This window comes from Perca flavescens, chromosome 19 (genome assembly GCF_004354835.1).
Source record: "Perca flavescens isolate YP-PL-M2 chromosome 19, PFLA_1.0, whole genome shotgun sequence".
NCBI lineage: Eukaryota > Metazoa > Chordata > Actinopteri > Perciformes > Percidae > Perca > Perca flavescens.
The window spans coordinates 2,541,332-2,554,434 of record NC_041349.1 but is presented as its reverse complement, the minus strand read 5'-3'; the positions used below and the strand labels follow the sequence as shown (position 1 = coordinate 2,554,434).

The 13,103-nt window shown below is 40.5% G+C and overlaps 2 protein-coding genes across 2 annotated transcripts in view; both read right to left on the bottom strand.

Moving 5' to 3' along the window:
• Positions 1-7,409, bottom strand: part of LOC114574093 (zinc finger protein 239-like) — a 51,710-nt gene extending 44,301 nt beyond the window's left edge. Inside the window, exon 1 of the mRNA XM_028606410.1 lies at positions 7,328-7,409. The gene's annotated coding sequence lies outside the window, so the exon portion shown is untranslated. The remainder of the gene's footprint in view (positions 1-7,327) is intronic.
• On the bottom strand, positions 808-6,028 carry LOC114574097 (putative zinc finger protein 702). The gene is made up of 3 exons (XM_028606416.1): positions 5,876-6,028; positions 3,268-3,442; positions 808-1,524 (listed from the first exon to the last, which is right to left on the bottom strand). The coding sequence occupies exons 2-3, from the start codon at positions 3,379-3,381 to the stop codon at positions 910-912; spliced, it is 729 nt and encodes a 242-aa protein (XP_028462217.1). The 5' UTR covers positions 3,382-3,442; positions 5,876-6,028; the 3' UTR covers positions 808-909.
• Positions 7,410-13,103: the final 5,694 nt, after the last annotated feature.

The window sequence follows — 13,103 nt, the reverse complement described above, 5'->3', positions numbered from 1 at the left end:
ATTATACATGGGTTAAAAATGACAGAATTAGCCAAAAGCTCGCAAACTTCCCCCCAAATACAACCAGCTGGTCTATCCACAATTAAAGAAATTGTTCAGTAACACACATAACAAACTTCATATTCAGCATCTTACTGAGGTATTATTAATTACTGAAATAACAAATACTTTACCTGACACAAGCTAGCGTTAGCTTAATTCAGTATCAGGACAGTCACTTAACTCATGGTTAGCTTAAAAGGAGGATTATTATTACCTTTTGTGATATTAAATTCAACGGTTTCGTGATAGATAAATATTGTAAAACATCTTTTTCATCTGTGAAATGTTATTTTTTTATTATTATAAATTATATAATTTTTATTATTTGTTTAGCATTTTTCACATGAACATCCAAAAGCAGTACAAAACTCTTTTCTATGAGTCTTTAAGAAGACGCCAAAGATGCAGTTTTAAAACATTAACTGTTCAAGTCATATTTTGAGCAGCAGCAGACATGTTCTGATTAAAGCTTCTAAGTTATGAATATTAACTTCTTTTCTTCGTCTTAATGGACAATAGACTAAATAGTTCAGCAATTTGACATTACATTAGTAAACAGTGATCAGATTTTTTTAATTAAGAACTAATACTCCTTCGTTGCAGCATTAGTTAAATATCACTAGCAGTTGAACCCTTAACTCAACATATTGTATTACAGGAATAAAAGCTAATTTTGAGTGAAATGAATCCCTTCAAAGGGAGGGAGTGTAATTTGTAGTCGTAGCCAGGAGAACATCCATGGTGTTCAGAAGATCAAGTTACTGCTGGTCAGCCTTCAATGTGGAGAGAAGATCAGAATATAACAACACAGCTATCAGGGCATGAGGAGGAGGCAGGAGGAAACAGCTTGGCTCGGAAACATGTTCACTACGAGGCAGTGTGAATGAGCTCGTGTTTTTTAAGGTTACTAATGTGAGAAAAAGTTTTCCCACATTGATCACACCAGTACGGCTTCTCTCCAGTATGAACACGTCGGTGGCATTCAAGGTGAACATTCTGAGTAAAAGTTTTCCCACATTGATCACAGCTGTAAGGTTTATCTCCAGTGTGAATGAGCTGGTGAGATTTAAGGTGACTACTCTGAGAAAAAGTTTTCCCACATTGATCACACCAGTACGGCTTCTCTCCAGTGTGAACATGTCGGTGTTTTTCTAAGCTACCATTCTCTGCAAAGGTTTTACCACATAAATCACAGCTGTAAGGCTTCTCTCCAGTATGAATGAGCTGGTGTCTTTTAAGGTTACTACTCCGAGAAAAGGTTTTCCCACATTGATCACAGCTGTACGGCTTCTCTCCAGTGTGAATGCGTTGATGTGTTTTTAGGTGACTCTGTTTTATGAAAGCTGCCCCACATTGATCACAGCTGTGTAGATTGTCTCCAGTGTGAACTCTCTGATGAATCTTCAAAGATCCAGATGTCGTGAAGGATTTGTCACAGTGCTGACAGTGGTGATGTTTGGGTCCCTCTCCTCCTCTCCGTTTCTATAGCAACAGACAAACAGAAAGCGAGAGAGTTAGTGAACAACCTTATTTAAACCCTGGACTTGCTCTCACTCACAATTTTAAATCTTCATTATGACAAAATGAAGGAAAATGTGTGCCAGTTGCAGACATGTTATTATTGAAGCAAATGTACTTCTCATAACTTTTATAATTTTCCAAAATATTCTACATTTTTCAGGCAAGTTGTAATAAAACAACTGTAACGCTTTAATGAAACAGCGAGAGAAAGTGTGGCCGACGACCACGGACCACCTGAATGTGTAAGCAGCCTAACTACTGACCACTGCTCTGAAACCTCATAATCATACCCTTCAAGGAGTTAGGCTACTAATCATTTACACACAGATAATGTTACTCAGGAAATTCACCATGAAGATCAATTACAACTACTTGTCTACAATGCTAAAATATCAAGCGTAGTCTACATACCTCTCTCCCTCTGTCTCTCTCTCTCGTATGGGCTAAAATATACATTTCCTAAGTAACATTAACTGCCACTGCTAGCTTTTAAGGCAAAGGGTACAGCTGTTTGTGCAAATGACAATTGACTCCTTCAATGATTTCAGTTAAGAGCAGTAGTTCATAAATTATATTTTTAGTCTAGCATTCAGTCGGTCTGCTATCTGCCACTTTAGTTTTGTTTTTACAGAGGCTGAGGTTCCTTCTCTACATATTATATGCTTTGCTTCACTGAAGAACTTGGACTCTGAAATCTAGAAACTATAAAGATAATTAAGTGATAAACTCAATGGACACTGTAAACATGACTGTAACAGTGTATTCATCAGTTTAAAAAAACAGCAAAATATAATGATCTAATAATATCTACAGAAACCATTGAGGTGTCCTCTCCCTGTTGTTCCATGAAACAACAGTAGCCTACACTATATAGTTACTGGTCCAGTGAACTAAGACTATAACTAAGGAGGATTGTACAATTAGGACAGGTTTTATAATTGTACAATCCTCTCAAATTAGAGTCCCAGTTTACTGGACAGAACACACACTGTGTGCTAAGAATGCCAAATACAATACACATGGAAAATTAATATACTGTACATGATCCTTTATTGTCAAAGAATACAAAAAGAAATAAATCTAAAAAGATGTATTGGTCTGTGACCAGTCTGCCGTTGTTAGAACCATTATAGAAACATGTGTATAGGACTTTATATATTATCATTCATCACTGACTTCATTTAAAAACACATTTAAAACTTTATCAGCCTTCTCTGGAGCTCGTCTGTTACGTGTCTGGTTTTGTCCTTTTAATTTTTTTCTCTTCTAACTTTTTATTTTTAAATCATTTACACGCCTTACGTATATATCTTCTATCCTATAGATATGGCTACGATTAAACTGGACCACAGCAGTAAAAACCTTGTTTATTCAAGGGAACAACTGTTCAGACTAAGGACAATGGGACACGCCGGCATTGTGCACCCCATCCCAGAGGAATTGAGGCGTAAATACCGCGGATGCAGAGCCACAGCTAGCATGGAGGCTAGGCTACTCAGGAAGCATGGAGGTTTAAGCCGTCTATTCCTTTGTGTGTGATGGGGAATGTAAACTCACTGGCCAACAAGACTGATGAGCTAGGTGTCCTAGTGAAGACCGGGACCCCAAGCAGAAAGGTGGGGGCCTCGCGCTGTTCATCAACAATACATAGATGATAGATTTCTGGGACTCTTCAGTCTGGAGTAACCTCTTTCCTTCACTCACCTCCTCCTTCTTCCTCTTGCTCTCTCGCTCCTCTGAGTCTCCCGAGGCCTCACTGACAACTTTCCTCTTGCCCTCCTTCTTCTTCTCTTCCTCCTCCCCCTTGTGTTTCTGCATGTACTCGGTGATAAGGTCGGGGCAGTTCAGGTTGTCTTGTTGCTCCCATGTGTTATCCTCACTGGAAAGGTGAGAGCAGGCAGAAGAAATCTCCTCAGGCGCTATATATATATATATATATATATATATATATATATATATATATATATATATATATATATATATATATATATATATATACAGTGGGGGAAATAAGTATTTGACCCCTTGCTGATTTTGCAGGTTTGCCCACTTACAAAGAATGCAAAAATCTACAATTGTAATCATATGTACATTCTAACAGTGAAAGACAGAATCCCAAAGAAAATTCCAGAAAATCACATCATATGAATTTATTAAAATTGATAACCATCTGATGAGGAAAAACAAGTATTTGACCCCCTGGACAAACAGCAAGTATTCTGGCTCCTACAAGCCAGTTAGTCTTTCTTTAAGACACAGCCCCAATCCGAACCAATTATCTACATCAAATACACCTGCCTCACCTCGTTACCTGTATAAAAGACACCTGTCAACACCCAAACAACCAGCATTCAACATCACCACCATGGGCAAGACCAAAGAGCTTTATACGGACATCAGGGACAAGATTGTTGATCTGCACAAGGCTGGGATGGGCTACAAGAGAATCGGAAAGCAACTTGGAGAGAAAAGATCAACTGTCGGTGCAGTTATCAGGAAATGGAAGAAGCACCACACCACCGCCAACCTCCCTCGGTCTGGGCCTCCACACAAGATCTTGCCTCGTGGGGTGTCCCTGATCATGCGAACGGTGAGGAATCATCCCAAAACCACAAGGGGGAACTGATGAATCAACTGAAGGCAGCTGGGACCACAGTTACAAAAGAAACGGTTGGTAACACACTACGCCGTCATGGATTGAAATCCTGCAGCGCACGCGCAAGGTCCCCCTGCTCAAGAAGAAACATGTACAGGCCCGCATGAAGTTTGCCATTCACCACCTGGACGACTCAGAAGAGGCCTGGAAGAAGGTGATGTGGTCAGATGAGACCAAAATAGAACTTTTTGGCCTCAACTCAACTCGTCGTGTTTGGAGGGCAAAGAACACCGAGTACAACCCAAAGAACACCATCCCCACCGTCAAGCATGGTGGTGGCAACATCATGCTTTGGGGTGCTTTTCAGCCAAGGGACGGGACAACTCCATCGTATTGAGGGGAGGATGGGACGGGGCCATGTATCGTGGAATTCTGGACCGACATCTCCTTCCCTCAGTGAGAGAGCTGAAGATGGGTCGAGGATGGGTGTTTCAGCACGACAACGACCCTAAGCACACCGCCAAAGCAACAAAAGAGTGGCTGAAGAAGAAGCACATCAAGGTTCTGGAGTGGCCTAGCCAGTCTCCAGACCTGAATCCGATTGAAAATCTTTGGAGGGAGCTTAAAATTCGAGTTGCCAGGCGACAACCCGGAACCTGAATGATTTGGAGGCTGTCTGCAGGAGGTGGGCCAACATCCCTGCCGAAATGTGCACAAACCTTGTCACCAACTATAAAAACCGTTTGACATCTGTGCTGGCCAATAATGGCTTTTCTACAAAATATTAACATGCTGTTTGTCCAGGGGGTCAAATACTTGTTTTTCCTCCATCAGATGGTTATCAATTTTAATAAATTCATATGATGTGATTTTCTGGAATTTTCTTTGGGATTCTGTCTTTCACTGTTAGAATGTACATATGATTAAAATTGTAGATTTTTGCATTCTTTGTAAGTGGGCAAACTTGCAAAATCAGCAAGGGGTCAAATACTTATTTTCCCCACACATATATATATACACACATATATATATACACACATATATATATATATATATATATATATATATATATATATATATATATATATATATATATATATATACACACACACATACATACACACATATACATACACAGTACAGGCCAAAAGTTTGGACACACCTTCTCATTCAATGCGTTTCCTTTTCATTTTCATGACTATTTACATTGTAGATTCTCACTGAAGGCATCAAAACTACGAATGAACACATATGGAATTATGTACTTAACAAAAAAGTGTGAAATAACTGAAAACATGTCTTATATTTTAGATTCTTCAAAGTAGCCACCCTTTGCTTTTTTATTAATAAGGGACAAAATTCCACTAATGAACCCTGACAAGGCACACCTGTGAAGGTAAAACCATTTCAGGTGACTACCTCATGAAGCTCATTGAGAGAACACCAAGGGTTTGCAGAGTTATCAAAAAAAGCAAAGGGTGGCTACTTTGAAGAATCTAAAATATATGTGTTCATTCATAGTTTTGATGCCTTCAGTGAGAATCTACAATGTAAATAGTCATGAAAATAAAGAAACACATTGAATGAGAAGGTGTGTCCAAACTTTTGGCCTGTACTCTGTGTGTATGTGTGTATGTATGTATGTATGTATGTATGTGTATATATCTATCTCAGGACCAAGAACACCAGGTATTAATATTATAGACTCCTACTTACTCTGAGAACCCCTTCCATTTCAGCAGAAACTCAATTCTTCCCTTTACGACTCTGCGGTCCAAAACCTTCTCCACCACATACTCCTCCTCTTCCTTCTTCACTGCTGCAGGAGGTGCTGCAGGCTGCTCCTCCTCCTTCACTGCTACTGCTGTGGCTGCTGCTGCTACTTTTGCTGCAGGCTGCTCCTCCTCTTCCTCCTCTGCTGCTGCAGGCTGCTCCTCCTCCTTTAGCAGAGCCAAAGTCATTGCATCGAGAGCTTAGCGCCGCCCAAGACGACTGTGATTGGTTTAAAGAAATGCAAACAAGCCAGAGAAATTTTTCTCCTATCCCCGAATGTCTGTGTGGAGGAGCCAGACCTTACTCCGCAGTGCTGTGGAGATAGGTCTGGCAATGTGAGACTACATGTACAGTAACATGCAGCTGTTTGCCTTTAACTATACCGATATGGCTGTAAGCACAACGACAGACAAAGGACAAAACCTGTATCAAATCCCTGATAAAAAATCCCCCCAAAAGCTGAGAATGGTTAGAATGGCAGGGGTCCTTAAGGGAACGGTAACGGAGAGGTAAAGGTCAAGGTAACTTTATTGTCCCAGAGGGGCAATTATTTGTACAGCCAGCAGACACACCTAAAGACAAGACAAACAACAATACAGAGAGTAGGGTATGAGTGAGTCACCCCCCCCCCCACCCCGAAAAACATGGGCTTAACCCTTAGCACAGTGTTTCCATTTCAGCTCAGTGGGAGAGTCTTTACTGTGTTCTGTGACAATGTCGAGGTCAGACCCTTCTCAGCCCAGAGGTCTCAGCAGCTGAGCAGACCGAGAGCAGAGAGGAAGACTCAGCATTCTGCTAACTTGTTGTTCTCTCTAATATAACCAATAGAAGCTGCTCTGGTTAGGATACAGAACATGCATGCAGGCTGAAACTCAACCGTGGGGTTTTGTCAGGATTAAGCTATAAGCAGAAGGGAACTCTGCTAGCTGCTAGGCTAATGTACAATGGTAAATACTGGAGCGTTAACGTTAATGTGTCCACGTCCACCTCAGCTCAACGGACCGTCCATCCTCATGTGCAAAGCTGAAGGGACGAGCAACGTGAAAAAAAATAATTCTCTCTCCATAAACTCCTGAATGTAGGGTAGAAGACAGTCGATGAGGAGAACTACACAAGGATTATTGCTTTCATTAGATTTCATATCACACCATATCTGTTCTCCTGGAACTTACGCAAGCAAAAAGTTAAATAAATAAATAAAAAATATGCAGTGATGGCGGTGTTGTGGTTACCGTCCCAGTCCTAATGGTAACTTATCTGCCTCTGCTTTCATGAAACCAAGTCAAGGCTGAATACATCCAGGATACCTGGGAAATCCTGGTCTAATCCACTATCTAGGTTTGGTGTTATAGCCCTCTGTTACTTTAGAGTGGTTGTTGTGTCCTGAACACTGACCTGAACATGGCTGCTATCAGAGTCCCAGTCTGCTGCTGGTCTTCTGGGGACCTCGGTGCTCCGCTGCTCCTGGTTCTGGTTGTCCTCCTCCATTCCTCTCTGGTCCTGAGATCCAGCAGATCTCCACTGGGGCTGCTGGACTCACTCTGGATTCTGTTCAGGACAAATCAAAGCCCCCAGAGATATTCAGGAGCTGCTGTCTCCTCTCGTTTTCCTCCCATCCACACACAACTAAAACAACAGGCTGACAACTCAAAGCAGCAGCTGGAAAACTGGTCCATCTCCTTCCTAGCTACAACATGAACTCAGAGTAGTTTGGAGAAAACAGCATTATATTCAACTGGGAATAAATCTAAAGGTAAAAACAAACACTACCATAACGCTGGCTTTTTGGGGTCTACCCTTCACGATAAAAGCCCAGCTTAAATTCACTCGGAAAAGTGATTCTGCCGACACTAGATATCAAACCAAAGCTACCCACTATATCTGATTAAAGTGCTGCGAGCTGTAAGTTCACCACTTCTACAGAAGGCCAAAGATGACATCATCTCGGAGACAGCTCTCTTCCTGTCTCACTCAGACTACGTTGTTTAGATGTGCTAACTTACACTAACAACTTTACTGTCCTCAAAATACCTCCGCTAGAAATAGTCCGGTTGGTTTGGGACGGTGTGAAAGCTCATCTGAACTCAGTGCAGATCAAACCCCAGAACTCTGGTCTGCTTGAAAACGGGGGTCCCGGTTCAGGTCGGAACGCAATGCGACCCAAACACAGGAAGTGGAACAAAAATAGAGCACTTACTAGCCTGCACTTTCAACACACTTTCACACAGTTTACAGACTTAAATATCTGGTTTAAGGGATGAGAACTTTCATGCGTGTGCAGGTTAGTTCCCCCAACAAATGGGAATGTCTGGAACTCGTTTCTGAGCAGGCAAATTATTCAGATCATAGCTTTAAAATGCATTTGTCTATTCTAGAGAGTCAGCTTACAGTAAGATTACCTCTCATTGGCTAACAGCTAGCCAATGAGAGTCTGGCTATCAATATCAGCTGACAGAGGAGGTAGCAGTTCATTTACACATTCACAACATAACACAAACACATATGGACCGAACATATTTTTTTTAAATGAAAATAAAAACGCTTGTGTGTGTCAGGGCACCTTTAAGCCAAAGAATGGACCAAACCGGTATACTGAATTTCACCACTAGGTGTCCCACTTGTCTCAGCCGAGTGAGACTGGTGATAAATGTCCATAATGAGAGTGTGAGGACTCCAGTCCACATGGTGGCGGTAATGTGCCTCTAAGCCAGGACTTTTTTAACCTGCAGTGAGCCTCCTACTGGAACCTCTTTGGTTTAACACTCACTCAGCTTCAAATCTGAAGTCTTTCCATATCGGCGGTGCAGTTTTAGTTTTCTTTGGGACTAACTCTGCCATATATCATCTTGTTACTGCAGAAACACATGATACTACTTTGTAGTTAACAAACACAACTTGAGCTGTTTCTCCTCACACTGCTACGGTGGCCGAGACGGTTCAACACAAATACACAAAAGCTACAACACAAATGATTCTTGTATGTTTGAGAAGTAGGCTAAGTGAAACATGGTTCCTGGCTAATTATGATTACTGTCACTATGTGATTGTCACAAATAAGCAATGTTGTTAAATATCTTTGTATTTTCATAGGTATGTATACTCTGCCATTTAGGCTACGAAGAGAAGTGTGTGTGTGTGTGTGTGTGTGTGTGTGTGTGTGTGAGGACATAGACTGTACAAATGCTAACATACAGTCTATGAACAAACCCTTTTACATGGCTTTAAATCCAGTGTAAATATTCAGTCCACAGTCTGAATTCTATTTATTGACTTATTTTATTTTCCAGTAGTAAGCAGGAAGTAAGGTCATGGTTAAAATTCTGGGTGTATTTCATTCAGACCAACCGTGTATGACCGTGAACATAGACCGTGGATGTGTGTATGGATGACATATTACGCCCCTAACACTGGAATAGGCAGCATGTTGAAGGTAACACAATCAGCATTTAGAACGGCTTGGCTTTCTCCCATTTTAGAACAAGGTCAACAATGGGAGCAGCTGACAGACACACACATACTAATACTTTCTACAGACACACACATACTAATACTTTCTACAGACACACACATACTAATACTTTCTACAGACACACACATACTAATACTTTCTACAGACACACACATACTAATACTTTCTACAGACACACACATACTAATACTTTCTACAGACACACACATACTAATACTTTCTACAGACACACACATACTAATACTTTCTACAGACACACACATACTACAGACACACACATACTAATACTTTCTACAGACACACACACACATACTAATACTTTCTACAGACACACACATACTAATACTTTCTACAGACACACACATACTAATACTTTCTACAGACACACACCTACTACAGACACACACATACATACTAATACTTTCTACAGACACACACATACTAATACTTTCTACAGACACACACACATACTAATACTTTCTACAGACACACACACACATACTAATACTTTCTACAGACACACACACACATACTAATACTTTCTACAGACACACACACACTAATACTTTCTACAGACACACACACACTAATACTTTCTACAGACACACACATACTAATACTTTCTACAGACACACACATACTAATACTTTCTACAGACACACACATACTAATACTTTCTACAGACACACACATACTACAGACACACACATACTAATACTTTCTACAGACACACACACACATACTAATACTTTCTACAGACACACACATACTAATACTTTCTACAGACACACACATACTAATACTTTCTACAGACACACACCTACTACAGACACACACATACATACTAATACTTTCTACAGACACACACATACTAATACTTTCTACAGACACACACACATACTAATACTTTCTACAGACACACACACACATACTAATACTTTCTACAGACACACACACACATACTAATACTTTCTACAGACACACACACACTAATACTTTCTACAGACACACACACACTAATACTTTCTACAGACACACACATACTAATACTTTCTACAGACACACACATACTAATACTTTCTACAGACACACACACACTAATACTTTCTACAGACACACACACACTAATACTTTCTACAGACACACACATACTAATACTTTCTACAGACACACACATACTAATACTTTCTACAGACACACACACATACTAATACTTTCTACAGACACACACATACTAATACTTTCTACAGACACACACACACATACTAATACTTTCTACAGACACACACACATACTAATACTTTCTACAGACACACACACATACTAATACTTTCTACAGACACACACATACTAATACTTTCTATCTTTTTCTCTTTGTTAGAGAGAGAGAGAGAGAGAGAACAACAAACAAAGGAACGTTTCCCTCCAAAACAAACGGGGGTCGAATGGGAAGCTAACTTCAGCGTCGTTGATGCAACAACACATGAATATGAACTACTAGCTAGCCTGCTACATTACATTACATCACATGTCATTTAGCTGACGCTTTTATCCAAAGAGACTTCCAGTTAAGTGCTTTCAACCCTGGAGGTGTAAACTCCAGACAACAAGTAGTAAGAGCAAGTCCATTAGCTTTAAATAAGCTAAACTACAAAGAGCCATATGAAAGAGCTAGCTAGCTTCTGCTCAGCTCCGTTAGCTTTAAGCAGCCGAATGGGAAGCTAACGCATGCGCAGCTCTGTCTTCTCTTGTCTCTGAGTGCCGTGTAAAAGAGCAGTTCTTAAAGTGTTTAGCTGAGTGTGTGCGGGTTTACCTGGAGCTCTGTCTTCTTCAAACTCACTAATAACAAACAGCACAGCTATCCCGCCGCCAGCCACACATCCCAGTCAAACAACGAGACTTCCGCTTCCTCCCAGTCCGGGTTTTTCAGATTAAAAGTTTAAAATGAAAGAAGGCCGCCGCCTGGAGGTCAGGAGGGAAACAACAGATCCACATTCAGTTCATTAATCAGTTAGTGGTGGACTGGATGTGAGGACATTTACTCAAGTACTGGACTTAACTCCAGGTACTGGGACTTAACTTGAGTATTAAATAATATACAGCATTTTAATAACTAAAATTACGTAGAAGTATAAGGAGAAATTAAAAAATATAGATGTGTATATATAGTGGAAAGAAACTAAATAAAACTATCAAAGCCATCTTGGTTCTTTCCACTGTTCCAACAATCACCACTCTGGTTTGGTTGAAATAAACCCTTAATTCACCCATTTACATGTGGAGATATGCTGGCTCTATACACGCTAAAAGTCCTGATTATTTACATGGAGTCTGGTGGAGATATGTTGGCTCTATATACGCTAAAAGTCCTGATTATTTACATGGAGTCTGGTGGAGATATGCTGGCTCTATACACGCTAAAAGTCCTGATTATTTACATGGAGTCTGGTGGAGATATGTTGGCTCTATACACGCTAAAAGTCCTGATTATTTACATGGAGTCTGGTGGAGATATGCTGGCTCTATACACAGTAAAAGTCCTGATTATTTACATGGAGTCTGGTGGAGATATGCTGGCTCTATACACGCTAAAAGTCCTGATTATTTACATGGAGTCTGGTGTGTGGACACAGACTGTTAAAACGAGAGCTGTAATGTGTTCTTTGTGTGTTTTCAGGGTATTTCGGGGACAATATTCTGTGCCACTTCTGTGCCAGTATTATCAGCGGTCTGGTTACCACGGCAGCATCGATGCAGGTCGACATCGTTAAGACCAGGTGAGACTTGTTAACAGGTGTTCCTACAATGTTTACATGCTACCAAATACTACCAAATAATACCCAACCAGACATGCTGCAGCAGGAACGGGACCCCAACTTTTGCAGAATTCTTTTTTTTCTCGTCTATGTCTAACGTGTGTTACCTGTGTGTGTCCTGTAGGAGGTGTGTGTGTGTGTGTGTGTGTGTGTGTGTGTGTGTGTGTGTGTGGGTGTGTGTGTATGTCTAACGTGTGTTACCTGTGTGTGTCCTGTAGGAGGTGTGTGTGTGTGTGTGTGTGTGTTACCTGTGTGTGTCCTGTAGGAGTATGGATTTTATATTCCTATCTTTATTCAAGAGCACATTCTTTCAATTTGAGAGCATTCTGACTGATAGTACGTTCAGATTTTGTAAATAAATAAATGATACGTGTATGTGACGACTTTGCAATTACATTATTATTATTTTTTACAATTACATTATTATGAGACTTGCCAAGGTTCTTGGTTTGTGCCACTGCTGCCTGCCCTCTGCACACAGGTGAGTACAGGAGGAACCAATAGGATATTGAGTTGGGAGTTATGTACTGACTGGAACAACAGGTGTGGTTGTAGAACACTGGTCCATGCACACAGTGCAGCTGTGATGCAGCTCAGCAGGGGTACTTCAGTCACACCTGGAAGAAGAGAAACTGAAACAAAATACTGTATTAATTAAAAAAATAACCGCTATTGAAGGAGCAAATAAGAAAGCATATCATTTTTAGATCTGTTTTTATTATAGTGGTAAAACTGTACTTAGCTAAACTAGGCCAATTCCCATTATTCATCAAAATTCAAAAACATGCAATCAAATATCTAAGAAACAGTGACCCCCACTCCTACCAGCAGAAAGCCCTGCAATACCAAGAGCTGAGCAAAGAGAAGAGTCCCATCACTCAGCTGG

Bases quoted from the DNA above. Each gene is read 5' to 3' on its own strand.
- LOC114574097 (XM_028606416.1), bottom strand. From the start codon at position 3,381: ATGCAGAAACACAAGGGGGAGGAGGAAGAGAAGAAGAAGGAGGGCAAG. The intron at 1,525-3,267 runs GTGAGTGAAGGA...CTGTTGCTATAG, and splicing joins GCAAGAGGAAGAAGGAGGAG to AAACGGAGAGGAGGAGAGGG.